General features: G+C 38.8%; 1 protein-coding gene across 1 annotated transcript in view; it reads left to right on the top strand.

Annotated features, from left to right (window-relative positions):
* Positions 1 to 19,131, top strand: part of bsf (bicoid stability factor) — a 351,343-nt gene that overhangs the window by 22,010 nt on the left and 310,202 nt on the right. Inside the window, exon 4 of the mRNA XM_067153608.2 lies at positions 12,519 to 12,786. Coding sequence (XP_067009709.2) covers positions 12,519 to 12,786 — 268 coding nt within the window. The remainder of the gene's footprint in view (positions 1 to 12,518; positions 12,787 to 19,131) is intronic.

Here is a 19,131-nt window from a genome sequence, read left to right as displayed (position 1 = left end):
GTCTACATACTCGCTACATTTCTGGCGGTAGTGTTCATGGACATTAAAAATTTATACGTGTTCGATTTGTGGGATAAATGACCTCCTTTGATAGGCACTATATTTTTGACTTGGCTTGGGGCACGCCATATACACGCGCTTTGAAATCGTTCACAAAACTGACTTAAGATTCTTTCGCCGTTGACACGTGCGACTGACGTCACGTATCCTAGAGCGTGGGACCGAAGGTAATCGCCCACTTGTCACGTGTCAAATCCATGCTATCAAGAATCAAACTTCTAATTAAATTGTCAATTTATGCATAATGTTCTTAGGGCACAAATGTCATGGGTTCAATACTGATTGATAATGTGCTGAGTAACAGGCTATTCCAAGTTCTAACTGAAAATGTTAGGAGCAGGTTCCGTACAATCAGTAAGGTTTACCGCAGGGATCTGTCCTATCCCCTCTGCTGTTCAACTTGTATACTCATGATCTACCCGAAACTCTATCTCGCAAATTCATCTATTTAGGTGATATAACTCTTACGGTTCAAGCTACCACCTTCGATAAGCTGGGGATATATTAAATGCAGATCTTGGGAAGATAGATGAGTACTTCATAAACTGGCAGCTCCAGCCAAGTGCCTCAAAATCTGAGGTTGCCACATTTCACCTTAGTTATCTTCAAGCAAACTATCGTCCTAGAGTGAAGTTTAGGAATCAATACCTAAAGTGCAATAGCTGTCCTAATTACTTAGGTGTGACATTGGACAGGACACTGACCTACCGTAATCATATTGGAAAAACGGCTGCAAAACTGAAAAGTTGTAATAACATTCTTAGTAGGTTAGCTGAAACATCATGGGGTGCCAACGCCAGTACACTCGGGACTACTGCTTTGGCTGTTGTATATTCCCCAGCTGAATATTGTGCAGGCATTTGGTTAAATAGCTCTCACTGCCATCTAGTGGATATTCAACTTCACCAAACAATGCGTATCATCTCTAGTACTCTATGTTGTATTCCCTCCCAGTGGTTGCTTGTACTATGTAACATTGCTCCACCCCATCTTAGGAGACAGCAAGCTCTTGTTCGCCTGTGGTGTAGGATCTTGGAAAATGATGCTCTTCCAATTCATCATGATGTCGAATGTCTTTCTAAACCGAGATTGAAATCAAGAAAGCCAGCTTGCGAGATGGCTGTAGATCTTACGTCAGTTAGGTTAAATCTCCGAAATGCCTGGAGGGATGAATGGTTAAACTCGACATCTCATGGCCTACTTTCAATCAGTGATCCCACTACAAGGCTCTACTTCGGACAATCTGGTCAAGGTTAAACAGGATTCGATGTGGTACTGGTTGAACTGGTGTAATGGGGTTGGATAAATTCTCCCCAATGTGATTGCGGTTTTGAATTGCAAACCATCAAGCATATTGTGCAGGAGTGCCCTCTACGTGCATATCCCGGCTCCTTGGATGAACTCCACTCAGCATCTCCAGAAGGAATTAGATGGATTGCAGACCTTTCTCTCCGTATTTGAAAAGTCGTCCTAATGCTGTAAATTGTATATATGTAACAATATAATTTAATGTAATTCTTATTGTCTTGTAAGCATCATATGCTAAGTAAATAAATAATACTGTAATAATAAACATCCTAAGGCCTTGACAACTGAGTTGCAGGCCTTCTGACGTGCATCGTCTTGGTGACCTAGCACCTATTTCAACATTTCGATTGTGCTGCTTTCTAGCAACAAAAGTGGAATTCTGCTGGATGATTCCTATGGCTGAGTTAATTTAATTTTGTTGGATTACAGAGTGCACCACCAGAGATGGTTAACATGCCAACAGTAATGACATGGAGTGCGAAGAATTTTGTCTGCCCTTCAAAATAGTGATCTTGGTTGGAATAGAACATGAGAGTTTCAGATTATGAGGCAGTTTGCTTGACCAGTGATAGCCTTTTAAAGTGAATCTGGATACTGTATCTGTCAGTGACTCGGTCTTAGATTGCAGGATGGCGTAAACTGCCTGGGCTCAAACACAGACTTCTCAGGAAGCACACACAAGTAAAGACAGGAACGTCTGTCAGGCAATCTTGACACCATCTCTTCTTGGTTCTAAAAAGCCCGATCTACTGTAGTCTGACACTAAGCGGCTAATGTTCTGCTCTTGTGACTTCACACAACAAAATGCCATGAATTGCTCTTGTCTGACACTCAACGGCTGATGTTCTGCTCTCGCAGACTTCCCACAGCCAAAAGCAAAGTAGTATTGGAGTATTTATACGTCCTTCCAACCTTTGAGACGTTTTGCTTGATTGCCAAATGATCACTCAGCTCCCATGCATCACTGATGTGTCGACATCTTGCTGGTCCATGAAAGTCTCCCACTCCTGATTTCCTTGCACACGGCTTTGAACTAGTGTTCCTGATCGTTAAAAGAAATTTCTCATAACAGAGTCGTTTCTCCTATGTCTCCACTTAAAGAGTCTATGTGACTCGCATCTCATCCCTCTGAAATTCATTCCTTTTGGTACCCTAAGTTTTTCATTTCTAGTGTGAAAACATGCGTCCACACAGATTTTGTTGTTGTGATATCTGAAGCCATCTCTTTCCAGTTTCGTCTCAGTTAATTTATAATTGTTAGGTTCTTTAGTCTGTTGAAACTAACTTTGAATAAATACATTTATAAATAAACTGAAAAAAGAAACATATGGTAATAGAATTCACCATTATCATCTTCATTTTCATTTCCCCTTGTCCAGCTCCTGCCAGATTGAGGTTTTGATGGTACTTCTCCACCGTTGTCTCTCCTTTTCTGAAGCTGATATTTACCATCACATTTTTGGGCTATTATTACGATGCGGTCGCCACTCCTAGAAGCATTTTAGAGCTACTGCCAGCGAGCACTATACTGTACCTGAAAAAGAAACAACTTATTCAGAACGAATTTCGGCAGTCTGAAGAACCTAACAGTTATAAATCCACACAGATTGCACTCGATAAATAGGGGAGGACAAGGCTGCGTGTGATAAACTATGTGTTACTGTCATTGAATATCATGCTCTTGCTCGAACAGTTCAACAGCAGCAGTAGTGGTGGTTTGTCACCAAAACGAGCAAGTTTTTTTTAAAAGTAAGTGCAGTAGAACCTTGATAATTCAAAATCGGTTAATTCAAAATCTTGCCTAATTCGAAGAAGCTCTCGTTCCCAGAAACATGAGGTACGGTTTTGCATGTTATTTAAATTGCTTAATTCGAAGAACAGTGTCGGTCCCATTACTGAAATTCAGATTTTAAAATCAAAACTGCCTTTACATTGAAAAAAGTAAGTGTTGTAGGGAGAAATTTAAATTTGAAATTTCTCCGCATCATGAAAGAACGCGTCTTCCGAAATGTGCAGGGGTAGCTTCCCGCAATTTCACTCACTTCGGTGTGTCTACAGAGTGCTTCATATTTGCTAAGTTTGAGTGAAATCTTAATTCTTTTGCATTCAGCGTTTTAAGGAACACCGCAATATCATGTAGCAGGCAGTGTGCGGAGAAGCAGAATCCGCGAATACTAGCGATGCTGACAGTTGACGAAAAAGCGTGACTAATACGTCGTATGCACTGAACAATATTGTCAATGCCGAGCCCAAACGTATGATTTTTTTTTTTTTTTGCTAGTTGCTTTACGTCACACCAACACAGTTAGGTCTTATGGCGACGATGGGACAGGAAAGGGCTAGGAGTGGGAAGGAAGCAGCTGTGGTCTTAATTAAGGTTCAGCCTGGTGTGAAAATGTGGAACCACGGAAAACCATTTTCAGGGCTGGCGACAGTGGGGTTCGAACCCACTATCTCCCGAATACTGGATACTGGTCGCACTTAAGTGACTGCAGCTATCGAGCTTGGTTTTATGGTTTTAAAGGAGAGAAGTGCCAGCCGGGAAATTGTACAAGGGTGGGGGTCACTGTACTGTGTAGAAAATTGCACTACACACGGAAGCGAGAGACTTCCTTCCCTCGTCATATGGAAGTTCGATTAGCCACGATGTTGTAAGGGCATTGGGCACTTTTCGTGCAAGTACAAGGCATCTAAAAATGCAAGCAATACAGTAATCCAAGCAGTAAAGCATTTCCACAGGGGAGTGAGCATAATTTGTCCTCGTCTTTGAATCTTGTTTTTTTTTGCCTTTCATTACGTGAGGTTATGTTTACCAGTCTTATCCAAGTGCATTATTTGAATAATGTAAATGCATCCTGCTGTTAAATACATTTTGGAAATAGTGTTTCCCATGGCATTTGAGGGGTTTAAACTGAGAATCAAGGTGACTGCATACATTAATGGGTCTTAGACTATTTTGTGACGTGTCGTGGGTTGGGATTTCTGAATTATGAGAGAAGAGAGAGTGCCGTGATGGGAAATTGTACAACGATAGTCACTGTACTGTGTTGTAATGCAGATGGAAGTGAGACAGTCTCCTCTCGTCATACGAAAGTTCGATAAGCCACGATGTTTTAAGGCATTGTGTACTTTCCGTGCAAGTACAAGGCATGTAAAATGCATACAGTACAGTAATCCAGTACTTGTACAGTATAGATTTCTCCTCGTCTTTGAATCGTTTTTCTTTCTTTGTTTCTTTTTTTTTTTATTTCATTGTATGAGATTGTTTGCCAGTGAGTTATCAAAGTGCATTATTTGAATACTGTAAATGCACCTTGTTGGATGGATACATTTTGGAAATAGTATTTTTTTTTCCATGGCATTTGAAAGGTTTAAACTGTGAATCAAGGTTAATTGCATGCAGTAATGGGTCGTAGAATATTTTGTGACGCCACAAGGGTTGGCATTTCTGAATTACGAGTTGGCGGTTAATTCAAAATTACGTAATTCGAAGTCTGATTTTTGGGTCCCACTGACTTCGAATTAAAGAGGTTTTACTGTACTATTTTTAAATCTGGCCACTGCAGAGCTTGTTTCGTCGTTCAGAGCATGCGAGCTCAGTACGTACATTTGTAGGCTGGCCACAGATGCCATTACAGAAGCATTCACCCGTATTTACATTTATTTGTGCGTATTGAAAATACCAAAGACAATGTTATAATTATTCCTGCAACATTGTATTTGTCTGGTATACATACAGTATGTGTATTTATGTTTTAGTTATCACATAATCTGCTTAATTTTATTTGGCTGAAGATGGCCATTAAGTGACTGAAACTAGTCCCAAGACTGATGTAATATTATTTACTTTATATATTGTTTTGAAAATTCATTGTCAATTTATTTCTTGTAATTGTACTTCAATGTGTTTGAGTCATCAGTCCATAGACTGGTTTGATGCAGCCCTCCATGCCACCCTATCCTGTGCTAACCTTTTCATTTCTACGTAACTATTGCTTCCTACATCTGCTCTAATCTGCTTGTCATATTCATACCTTGGTCTACCCCTACCGTTCTTACCACCTACACTTCCTTCAAAAACCAACTGAACAAGTCCTGGGTGTCTTACGATGTGTCCTATCATTCTCTCTCTTCTTCTCATCAAATTTAGCCAAATCTCAAGGTTTTAATTTCCTCTCCTTGGACTGTGATTCCCTTTCCAAAGTTCTCTTTGATTTCCTTTACTGCCTGTTCTATGTAAACATTGAAAAGCAGAGGGGACAAACTGCAGCCTTGCCTCACTCCTTTCTGGATTGCTGCTTCTTTTTCAAAGCCCTCGATTCTTATCACTGCAGACTGATTTTTATACAGATTGTAGATAATTCTTCGTTCTCGGTATCTGATCCCTATCATCTTCAGAATCATAAATAGCTTGGTCCAATCAACATTATCGAATGCCTTTTCTAGATCTACGAATGCCATGTACGTGGGCTTGTCCTTCTTGATTTGATCCTCTAAGATCAGACGTAAAGTCAGGATTGCTTCACGTGTTCCTACATTTATTCTGAAGCCAAATTGATCTCCCAACTGAGCTTCAACTTGTTTTTCCATTCTTCTGTAAATAATACGTGTTAAAATTTTGCAGGCATGAGATACTAAACTAATGGTGCGGTAGTTTTCACACCTGTCAGCACCGGCTTTCTTGGGAATAGGTATAACAACATTCTTCCGAAAATCGGATGGAACTTCTCCTTGTACTTCAATACGGAAGAAAAATGAAATTTATAGCTTATAATTTAGGAGATTAGTGCCATGACAATGATGACGACCTAAAAATGACTGCGCTGCAGTGGCTGACACATCAGGCAGCAGATTTCTATGAGGATGGAATTCAGAATCTAGTTTTATGATATGACAAGTGCCTTATTATGCTTGGAACTTACGTTGAGAAGTAGTTTAAGGTACAAACTTACATGTGGAAAAGGAATTGTTAAAAAAATTTCATTACTTTTTTCTATATCAAAATGGTACTTGCTTTAAAATTATATATATATTTTTTTTTTGCTAGTTGCTTTACGTCACACCAACACAGATAGGTCTTATGGCAATAAAAAAAAAAGGGGGGGGGGGGTTTCAAAGGTTCTTGTGCCTGAGGAAAGTTCACCGTAAAGGAATTGGACAGGAAGCCTGGTGTCACTCATATGGCACACATGCCCTGTCCACCAAAGATAATGGCAATGATAGAGATTACTACACTGTTTATGCCTGTAGCATAACAACCGAACACTGCAACAAATAAACTAATCATTAATACTACTAGTGAATTTTTTGACAGTCCCGGTACACAAGGGTACAAGAGTAAGGGAAGTCACAACACACACAGCAATGAGGCTAGGAAGCCTTGAAATCTGGACAGATTCAAGGTCATACAGGACCGAAAGGAGGGTGGATCAGGTAACAGACAACAAGGGCAAAGACAATTTATCTGAAAGAACAGGAGCATCCATGGCATTGTTTAAAGCCCAAGATAAATTTTAATGAACAAATGGTGGTGTTGGTGGTGGTGGTGGTGGAAAAAGTAAAATCATTGCAATGTTAAGCTTTGCAAATTTATAAAATGAGGAATTTAAAAAAAACGTGTAAATTGAAGACCATGTTAAATAAGAAAATCTTAAAATATGAAGTGTTCATAAATTATTTTAAAGAGAATTAAAATAAATACGTACATAATTACTTAATAAAAATAAATTCATTACTGAATATTTACCCACCAATGGAATGAATTTCACTACTCCCATATACCTTAAGAACTGGTGCACTATTTCACTATTGACGTTACTTTTGAAAAGGGGGAGGGTACACTCAATTAACAATATACCATATACTTCAAAAGAATCCTGAAGTACAATTAAAAAAGTCGAAAACCTTGGTAATAAAAATTATGAACTCATACTGCAAATAGGAAAACGAAAATCCCCAAAAAGGTGAAATCATATTATCTCATTGTGGAAGGAAACCGAGCAAGCTTAAAATAAACAAATATCACGCCCAAGATTGGCATAAACTCAAATTAAAATACAGTAATTACATTCTGTGAAGTTAACAGAAAAATTCAAATAGGTAAAAGAAAAACATTACAGTGACCAATGTTCCTTTAAAACACTAAAAACACACTGCAAGTTCGACCAATATATGGCTTCCGATTGAGATAGCTAGAAATAAAATTCAGCAAACTCAATCGTCAAAAGTTACCAGTGTTTCGCCCAGAGTGCGGCATGGGCTCATCAGTTGGATACTGCACGTTTTCCAAGACACTGGCCGGCTAGCACCCCGGTAGCGACACCACTGCAAGCCATACATGTAGTACGTCGGCACTGCAATGTGCTTATCACATGTATGGCTTGCAGTGGTGTCGCTACCGGCGTGCTAGCCGGCCAGTGTCTTGGAAAAGGTGCGGTATCCAACTGATGAGCCCATGCTGCACTCTGGGCGAAACACTGGTTGGTAACTTTTGACGATTAAGTTTCCTGAATTTTATTTCTAGCTATCTCAGTCGGAAGCCATATTTTGATCATGCTAGCCTGGGAGGGCAATGTAGCAAGTGGAGATGCAATTCTCCCCTAGTACGTCGGCATTGCATTGTGCTTATCACATGTATGGCTTGCAGTAGTGTCGCTACCGGCGTGCTAGCCGGCCACTGATGAGCCCATGCCGCACTCTGGGCGAAACACTGGTAACTTTTGACGATTGAGTTTCCTGAATTTTTTTTCTAGCTATCTCAATTGGAAGTCATATTTTGGTCATGCTAGCCCGGGAGGGCAATATAGCAAGTGGAGATGCAATTCTCCCCTAGTACGGCGGCACTGCATTGTGCTTATCACATGTATGGCTTGCAGTGGTGTCTTGGAAAAGGTGCGGTAGCCAACTGATGAGCCCATGCCGCACTCTGGGCGAAACACTGGTTACTTTTGACGATTGAGTTTCTGAATTTTATTTCTACACTGCAAGTTCAACCACTGCTGTTTAACAATAAGAAGCTTTCAATCACAAAGCGTCCATCTAGGATGAAGACCCATTAACAATTATGATCATAACGTATTACATAATGTTATCTTGTCAGTCCATCACAGGGAAAACAATGCAATGGTCTCAAAATATGACATAATAACAAATTCAAAGCCTGAAGGAAAGCTACATTGGAAATAATCTACCAGAAATTAAGTTTAAAATTCACACCAAATACAGTGCCCAATTGAAACTTAAGATTTTAAATCTACCCAAGGAACTAACAGGGGGAGGTCACGATGTCCGCATCACAGATTTTGTTCATACTTTGTAAGTTGGTAATACTACATCACAAAAACTCACTGGCAAAGTAGTAGCGTGCAACTCTCAAAAATTTCTGAAAAAAGTGATTTTGAAAATGTCAAAAAAGGTTACGAGAGGTTTAGCATGACAAGTACCCATCAAGTAAGAGACTGTGACGTGGTGGTCCAGTGGTTAACGTTCTCCACTTCAGTTATGAAGATGGAGAGTTTGAGTCACGCTGCTACCAGCTTTTTAACTCCTCCACTTTTTTTCATCTATTACAAATTTATTTTCTTGTATTACTGTCAAAATAGATTTACACATTTTCTTTCCCACTAATTCGGCCTCTTTTGTAATATCTACAGAATCGCCGAGATCCAGTAAGTGATTTATACAAAGAAGGTGCTCGACGTAAGCCATGGCCCTTTTCAACTGCTTATTTGTTGTTTGCTCTCCCGGGAACTCGTTTGCATTTTGCGTAACTTCACATTCAAAAACACTTTAATTCGAACATAATTTAACATGCGAGATCTCCATGCCGATTGAACTTACGACGAGCACGTCTGGTTACATCGCACACAACTGTTACATGACACAACAGTCAGACAGTGACTAACTGCTGCTCTCATTCGCAATATGAGGAAAAAGTGGATCAGGAAATGTCAGAAAAAAAAAGTTAATACGAGCGTCACTTGAACTCGCAATCTTCATATCTGAAATGGAGAACCTTAACCACTCGACCACCACGCAACGGTCTATCTCTTAATGGTACCTGGCATGCTAAACCTCTTGTAACTTTCTCGATATTTTCAAAATCACTTTTTGCAGAAATTTTTGAGACTTGCTAGTGTGTTTTTGTGATGTAGTACTACCAACCTACAAAGTTTGAACAAAATCTGTGATGCGGACATCGTGACTTCCCCTTGCAAGTTAATTTGTTTTTTCGATAGAATAAATGTGGTGTGGCCTCAGCGACAAAACATTTCTCGCTGATGGCCATGAAACGTTCGTGTTTATGCTTGGCGTAATTAGTTCTTTCACACACCAAACCATTATATGATGTAGGACTTTTCTCTACATAAATAGCCCTTTAAAACTCTATGACATGCAATTAAATTCATACACTGTAAGACATAGACATATTTTCCCAGTTCCAAATTTTTTGAAGTTTTATTTTTAAAAATTTTCAAGTTTTTTTTTTTTTTGAGGGAGGTAGCCTTTGATATACTTATGGAATTAAAATTCACCGATAAACTTGCAGTGCGGAACAGTCATATCCAATATATGAGTGGTTGAGATGGCTCAGTTGAAACTGAATAATATCAGGCGTTGTGCTGGATTACTTGTTGAAAATATAAACATTGTTCAAAGCCTCATTGTCACAGAATAAGGTAGAATTCCGACTTCAAGTCTTGAATGTTGGTTGATCACTTATAAATTTTTAGGTGTAATCCAATATAATGCTCACCTTATATCGAGCACGTAATAATTATGCATGATGAAGTACAAATTATTACAAGAAGATGATTTAGTTGGCACATAAGTATACTACAGGCAAACCACACGAAAAGAAATTAAGCAGCACAACACCATTGGCCAAATCACAATAACTAAAGCTTCAAAACATGTGTTAAAGCCAGTTATGGTGGTTTACAATCGTCTTTTGGGGCCATAATGGCCACCAAATAAGAGAGTGAGTTTGCTTCTGTCTTGCCTTTCCAACAGTTCAAGTGAACACACACAGGGTTACACAGTTCAACGCTAGAGGGCATGACAGAAACAGCTGCGGTAGCCAATGGGCTACTAGTCATTACTAGTACACCTTTAATTGGTTGAATAACAGGATAGCGGTACGCCGTAAATAGTTAATGACAGCCGATCGCTGGTCAACAATCGCTGACACATCATTATACTGTACTTCTAAATGGTGAGAGAACTCCCATGATGATGTTAATAATAAAAATAATAATAATAATAAATTTGCTTAAATTTATACCGCCACAGCACGCTTTCTTAAGAACTGCAAGACTGGAGTCATGGTTCACCCATTTGATATGTAAGATTCTTCTGGTGATGAAAACATTCAAATTTCTTGATATCATAGCATTGCAGGGTTCAGGCTTCACATCCATACAGTAACCATATGGTGATGATTGCTTTATATGCAGTGAGTTTGGTATGAACTGTTAGGTCTTCCTAAAGACCTGTTTGGATAGACAACCAAATGCCAAATTACAAAAACAGCAATTTTTTCAAAATTTGCCATCCTAAAATAAAGGGGTGTGGATTATTTGATGGTGGGGATTATTCACGTATGTACCGTATATTTTTACTGCCTCGAAATAGAGACTGAGCGAGTTGGCTGCACGGTTAGGATCACGTAGCTGTGATCTTGCATTCGGGAGATGGTAAGTTTGAATTCCACTGTCAACAGCCCTGAAGGTGGTTTTCTTGGGTTTCCCAAGGCCTTATGACCACCACCGCTACCTTCCTAACCCTAGCCCTTTCCCATCGTTGCGCTACCGAAAACCTTTGATGTGTTAGTAATGTTAAATAAAAACAGAGAAATTTAAACTTTAATGATTTCTCCTGAACTGCTAAGTTTTCTGTTATTAACACCTCTGCTACACAGTGATATCCTCTGTTAACGATAACACACTTCTTATTTCAGCTTATGAACTCAGATCTATCAGAAACTGAATTGTTTTAAAACAGTCTGTTTATCATTGCTGTTCACTGCATGCAAAAATTTATGTAGGGTAGGAAGGTAATAGAAAATTAAACTGATCACACAGAGAACTTCAGAAATTCATAACACTCCACTAACATTGGACAGACATGCTTTCTATTCCTACCTGCTGAAGCATCTCTGCTTTGTGGGGAGATTTTGATACAGTGGTTAGGTTGACGTCAATGATTACATGTTGACATTGTTTTTCAGACATTGTTGGAGCTTATGGGTCAAGTATTTGTTCATTCTTGTTATATTAGTTGCAGCATCTGATTTGTGTGGTGAGAGGAGGTTTTTGAACATTTCAACACATGACAATCTGCAAATAGCGGTAAATAATATTATAATGTGTATTATTTCCAACTGCTGTCAACTGTTTTATTCTCTAATGTCTTTAGGAGATAGTTACCAACCTTTTATTCCCAAGTCTAATTTCAGTTAGTCATTTGGGCTTCTTAAAGCTTGGTCCCCATTTGGAACTCATGGCAGGTACTATCTAAAAACAACCTTTTTGCATTGTTTTTCAGAGCCTTATGAGTCGTTATAAATCAGTCAATTGTCAGTGATCCTAATTTCAATGTTACTGATAACAGTATAGTTTCAGATTACATTTCATTCATACTTGCACTAGAGTTTTACACCGAGAGAAAAGTATTTTGAGAAAAAACTTGATAAGCTGTTCATTACACAGGCCTTACTGTCATAACAGTAATGGTTACTACTTGTCTGTGTTTAAGTGTTGAAGTTCAGATTGTCTTGAATAAAAACGTGTTGTGTGACTGTCATGTGGCAAATATGACGCCGCCTAAAGGATTATTCAATAAAATAAAGTTTAGGGGTTATAAATTCCTGAAAATAGAAACAGACTTTCAAGAAAGTGCTAATTGAAGTTATAATACAAACTTAGGTGTTTCAATTATCCTTGTGCTTGTAATGTGATTTCTGCTTCAGGCATATCTTCACTTTGTGCTAGTTCGTCTACATTGAGACTGACATTTGAAAATGTAATAGAAGAATAATTGATTTAAGAATTTTTGGAGTCAAGTCAAGTAATGCAGAAATGTGCTGGTGTCCTGGTATATTTTAGTGTTTGTTTTCCAGATAAAGTACCTTTTTTTCTTGTTTGTTTCAGGGGTGCCCATGGATGTGAGCCATTACAATGCTTTGTTACGAGTATATTTAGAAAATGAGCATCGCTTTTCACCCACCGAATTTTTGGCCAACTTAGAGCGGAAGGGAGTTGAGCCAAATAGGGTAACATATCAACGCTTGATTTCTCGTTACTGTCAAGATGGCGACATAGAAGGAGCTACGAGGATACTAGAGTTCATGCGAGAGAAGCAACTGCCAGTAAATGAGAATGTGTTCAATGCTCTTATCATGGGTCACTCTCAAGCAGAGTAAGTGGTAGAAAATGATTGACAGCTACTGTTAATAGTTTTGTAACACTGGGTACTTATTGGAATCATCAACATCTTGCACAGTTTACAACCACTGGCCAGGTCTCTCAGGAATATAAGCCCCTCCATCGTTCCCCGTCATTCCTCTGGCCCTCTGTCGACATTCTCTTCCAGTCTCCTACCCTCTTCTCAACTTCTTCTTCACCCCCCGTTATCTATTGCAGCCAAAACTGGTTAGGACGTTTTTGAGGGGACCGAAAAAAGTAATGTCATAAAGAAGGAACGTGCTAACATAATAAAAAACAATTAGCCTACACTCTTAAATTTATGGTTTGGTTTGAACATAAAAACAATTTTGGTGAAAACAAAGAAACAAGTGTTTACAATTATAATTAATGAAATAAATAACAAAATAATACATTTTAAGGACATCAACATAGTAAAATATCAAGGTAAAACATTCTTAGATACGCAAACTATGCATGTTGCTTATCAATCACTCAATCAGTCAATAATGATCTGCGTTTAGGGCAGTCGCCCAGGTGGCAGATTCCCTATCTGTTGTTTTCCTAGCCTTTTCTTAAATGATTTCAATGAGATTGGAAATTTATTGAACAAAATGCAGTGCTTTGGTTTTGGGTACGGTTAAGTCCTCGGTTCACCTTAAAACTTGGTCATAACAAACAGCAAACTATGTTTAATTCAATATCTGAGACTCAAACTGTCTCTAATGCTACCGGTATGGATAAAGAGGACAGCAAATAAACAATTATGTTCAAAGTTACCGTAGGAATGTCCAACATCTGGGTGATTTGCAGAAGTTTCATGTGTGGATTAGCACCCGCTTTCTCAATAAATTTTGATTCTTCATAATTTGTAAATTGTCTAGCTTTCTTCTTCTCCATAACTGAATGTCCTGCAAACCACTCTGTGTAAGTACAGTAGGCCTAATTTATGTACGTTGTTACACAATCCACTTACGAACATAAAGTTAAGCACCAACATATCAGCTGTATAGTACATACAGTAGGCCTAATTTATGTACGTTGTTATACAATGCACTTATGAAGGTAAAATTAACACCAACATGTGTAACTACAAAGGTGCACACACAAAATGCTGTCAATTGTGTACACGGTTTTTATTTACAAATTATATACACATTATACACACATATTAATGAACCACCATTTTGAACAAAACACTGCTACGGAAAAGAAGAAGAAGACTGCCACGTTAGCACGTCAACGCAACTATCAACACAACAAAATCACAACATGAGTTCACACACTCGACTAAGTACAGTATCCTTATATACGCTGCCTGGCCAAGCTTCTAGAAAAGTATGACATAACATGTTTTCTCGAATTTTCTAGAGGCTCCAATAATGTATTTACAAATGAATGGAACATTCTATACAGTCTAGTGACAAGATGCATTGTTCTGGACTATTACCCTGTGTTGCACATTACATTGGATTTTTACATCATATTTACACGTACTAATAAACTGAATACTATTAATTACGTATCCTTACATTAAATAAAGTCATATTAATGTACATACAGCAGACTGTTGTGACATAACCTCACATGTTTTGTTATACAAGACAGATCATACAACAACAAATAATACAACCACAATTTATAACAAATAAAGTCTGTACATAACTACGTAAATAATAATAATAATAATAATAATAATAATAATAATAATAATAATACAGTATAGAGCGTTCCAACCTTAAATTGCAGTACAGCAGTAATGGGATAATTCCGTCTCTTTCCTTCTCCCATGTTTTGCGGGTAGTGCTGTCCTACTCTAATGCAGCACGTTTGCCAAATATCCGTGAATCAGAATGTTATCGGTCAAAATGGGTGAATATCGTGTTATGTACAGAATTTCAAGGCGCATTTGATGCCGTTAACAAAAAAAAAATGTAAAAAAAATAATTTAGTGTGAAAATGGTAATATAATGGAAAGTTTCGTCAAATGCAAAATCTTCATTGCATAGAACTTATCATGCCATAACTCCCATTTTATATTCATTATTTTCCTAATTTTTTCACTGCTGGTAAAGAAACATTTCAGCTCAATGTAGATAAGTTTATTTTTAAATTTGAATGATAACAAAATGCAGTATATGAGTTTATTTTCAGTCATGTTCAGGGAATTTTATGTGCAGGCACGAAAAAGTCAGTCGCTGGCCAGAGTCTTTCCTATTGAATTTGCATGGGGGGTCAAAGCGAGGCAAATGGTCTTCAGATATGGAAGTTATTTTTAAAACAATCCCGAAGTTCTTATCTTGCTTAGTTATTAATTTGTGACTGGAAGAATATCTCCTTGAATTTTGGTTTCGCGCGTGACTCGGCTGGCTGGCTGAAGTACCGGTAGTGATCTCACAAACATGCGCTTTTAACATTTCCAGACAGTCGCATGTAGTGCAGTGCTCATTTCGTCAGTAGTATGTATAATAGTGATTAAATACATATCAGTGACATATGTACAATTCTTGAGGGAAAGTGTATTACGTTTGTGTGGTTCGTGAGTTCGTGCTTGTGCGTGGGGATCTAATTTCGAAGAAAATGTGCAGAAGGATCATGGTGTGGTTAAAGCAAAGACACGCTCTTCGAATATGGAAGTTATTTTTAAATCATACCTCAAGTTCCTATCTCGTTATGACAGGGAGAACGTCTCGTTTGTTTACGTTTCACGAGCGACTCGGCTGGCTGAGCTTTTAAATACTGACAGCCGTGTGCAGTGGTGTTCATTTAATCAGTATTATAAGATTGATTAAATAAAGATCAGTGGCCCCCGAAGAGGCCGACTGCAGGTCTTTCCAGTTGACGCCGCATAGGCGACCTGCGCGTCTATAAGAATGGGGCCCTACCTGTCATGAATTCTAATGCTGAAGATGGCTCTCACGCACACACACACCCAGCCCCCGAGCCATTGGAATTAACCAATGAGGTGTAAAATCCCCGACCCGGCCGGGAATCGAACCCGGGGCCCTCTGGACCAATGGCCAGCACGCTAACCATTTAGCCATGGAGCCGGACAAGATCAGTGATAAATGTATAGTTCTTGAGGACAAGTGGATTGTGTTTGTGTAGTCTGTGTAGTTGTCAGCTCGTGCTCGTGCGGGGGGGGTTCTTAGTTCAAAGAAAAAGTGCAGATGGATGTACAATGGATCGTCAAATTAAAAAGAAACGTTCCGTAGGTAAACTCAGGGGAAAAGAACGCAATATTTTAATGAGTATCGTGGATTATTTTTGAAAGACTATGAATGTGAGCAGCGCAGTCAGTGAAACAGCTAAAGCTACAGGTTGTTCCGAAAGAACAATCTATGCTATAAGGAAGGAACACACACATGATCCTTTGCGAACTCTCGCAAAAAAAAAAAAAAAAAAAAAAAAAAAAACCGGAAAAAAGACAAGGACGGCAGAAAAATTAAATATGATGAAATTGTTAGAAATGGAGTTCGCCGGGTGGCTCACTCTCTTTTATTTGCTAACATACCACCGACAATGAACGTGATTTTGAGTCGGGTAAATGGAGAAGATTCTTTGCCACGATTTTCCAAAACTGCGTTGTATCGCTTCTTACATGATATAGGCTTCCGTTATTTAAGACGGGGTAATAAAGCAACTTTCGCTGAAACCGATGAAATTATTAATTGGAGGCACAGATATCTCAGGGAGATAAAACGTTTGAGGGCACAAAATAAAGCTATAATTTACACAGATGAATCGTGGGTAAATATTGGGCAGACAGTGACAAAAGAATGGAAGGATACGACAGTGAAAAGTGCACGGCAGGCCGCCATTGAAGGGGTGAGTTCGGGACTTAAGTCACAGAAAATCCGAGGACCGTAATTTGCCTTAGTCCACGCGGGTAATGAACATGGTTTTGTTCCAAATGTTGAACTAACATTTTTATGCCATAAAAACATAAGACAATTGGGCAAATTACGTGAACGAAGTAAAGAAAAATGAAAGAGGTTTGTGGAAAGCAGATGAATTACAGGACGATGTCGACGATGAAAAGTTTTTAATACGACTTTCTTCATCGTCCGGTTCATCCTCAAGTTCATCTCCCGAACCCAGTTCATCCAAAGCGGGAACATCAGGCCTTGCAGAAATGATAGAAGGTGTACGTCCAATGTCTGAGAGCAACGCCAATGATTAAGGTATGTTGTATTTATTTTACCATCCTACAAATATTAATTTATGAATGAATGAACTTAAAATTACAAAATTACAAACGAAAAATGTGGAACTGTGACGCCCTGTTTGAGTCACACTCGAGCGTGATCTTTACGAGTCGATTTTGCAACAGCGCGCTCTATCTACGCTGTACTGCAATTTAAGGTTGGAACGCTCTATAGAACCTCGATTATACGTTCCCGGAAACAACATTTTCCCGTATTATCCATTCAAATTACGTGGTCCCGCAAGCATCTTAATTAAATCATGTTGAAAAAATCCCGCATTTTCCGTTCCTCGAAGAAACTATTTCCCTTATCAACCGTCCGGAAATTTCAGTCCCATCAATGCTAAATCTTCGATCACGCGTTTTTCAAGTAACTGTATCTCACAAAAGGACGGCTACGGCATACTTACGGATCTTGGTGTTAACGTCCAGTCATTGCGGTAATTTGAGAAAGTACTATACCGGAAAAGCGATCGGAGCATTCAGGTGGTATTGTTTTAGGGAATCGAAATCATAGTGTCTACAACAATTGGAAGGAGACAGAGCGCATTTCGACAGCTCTACTTGAAGACGGAATGAGTTTCGTCAAATGTTCGTACTTGCAAAACGTCTACATTATTGTCCAGGGTTACATGTTTATTTTTTCATTTTTTTCGAGTGTATCGCCGAACAGGTTTTCGGCACTTCCCTCAGGGCACTATATAGTCACTGAGCTTTCAGGCAGGAATCGAAACTGCTCCTTCTTAACACAAATTTAGTATTTTAATATTATTGTACGGTATACGATTATGTTATCGAGGCCAGAACAGATGTTGCGCCTTACATACATAAAGCCATAGGAGGTTTTGGGATTGCCTATTACTGTTTTGGTCCTATGATAAGACGGAGAATTTCATGTTTGTGTGTTAAAATGTTATAAAAACCGCAGTCGTTTTATTTGCGCACGTTACATTTAAAAACTTCGTATCATTTCGCACTCGTACCAAATACAGTCTACTGTATTTGCTCGTACTGACTTGTACAGCGAGCGCGCTTTCCAGCTGAGCTCAAGGTCGCGAATAACCGTAATTTCGGAAGTTTTGATGTTATTTTTTCTTTTTCCAATTTGATTGTGATTAGTGACAGGCAGAATTGAATATAATGCATTCCAGAACTTGAGAATCGATACTTACATCATTCAAAACCATATTCTCGAGTTCAACATAACCTTTAAAAGTCGATATAGGCGTAAATTACGCGGTATAAGATTTCCATAAAATGACTACGAACAATATACCGGTGACCAAATTACAATGGAAGATTTTAAAAAAAATGGGATTTTGCCATCATATTGGGTGCTTTTTTATCCAACGTGCTTTATTTCATTAGATTAGAGAATTAAAAGCAATTTGTGGTCGATTGTTGTTTGGCTTGGCAGATTAAAGTTGTTGAACTGAAAGAAGTTTTCAGAGGAAACTGACGAAGTTTCCCTGGTAAAACTGAATGTAAAGTTTCGAGATTTTTAAGTCACGTACCGGTAATTAACGTTTGAAGCCGGCCCCGCGGTCGAACTTTCCTGCCGCTCACCTAGAGGGTCTGGGTTCGATTGCCGGCCAGGACATGCATTTTTACCTGGATATGAGGGCTTTTTCCAGGTTCATTCATTCTACGATTACCTTTAATTGAGGAGCTATTTAATGGTGAGATGGCGACCCCGGTCTAGAGAGCCAGGAATAACGGCCGAGAGGATTCGTCACACTGACCATGTGTCACCTCGTAATCTGCAGGCCTTCGGACCGAGCAGCGGTCTCTTGGTGGGCAGAAGGGCCATTGGGGCTGTGGTTTGGTTTGGTTTAGGGGTGTTTGTAAGATTAAGTATACATTTTTTTTTTTTTTTTTGTGATGTTTAGCCAAATTGTTGACGATTCATTCGTTCCCGGATTTTCCGTTTTCCCGTGTGGTACGTTTTTCTTCCGTGGTCCTTCCAAAAATGGAGAATCGAGGTTCCACTGTAATAATAATAATAATAATAATAGACTTAAACAACTTCATAGCCGCACCTCACAAGTCATAACAATAATAGCACCTACTAATCGGGCTCGATATTTCACTATTTACCCATGGGTTTAGAGAATTGTTTCCAAGTTATACTAG

The sequence above is a fragment of the Anabrus simplex genome, chromosome 9, assembly GCF_040414725.1.
Source record: "Anabrus simplex isolate iqAnaSimp1 chromosome 9, ASM4041472v1, whole genome shotgun sequence".
NCBI classification, from domain to species: domain Eukaryota; kingdom Metazoa; phylum Arthropoda; class Insecta; order Orthoptera; family Tettigoniidae; genus Anabrus; species Anabrus simplex.
This window is presented reverse-complemented; position numbering and strand designations above follow the sequence as displayed.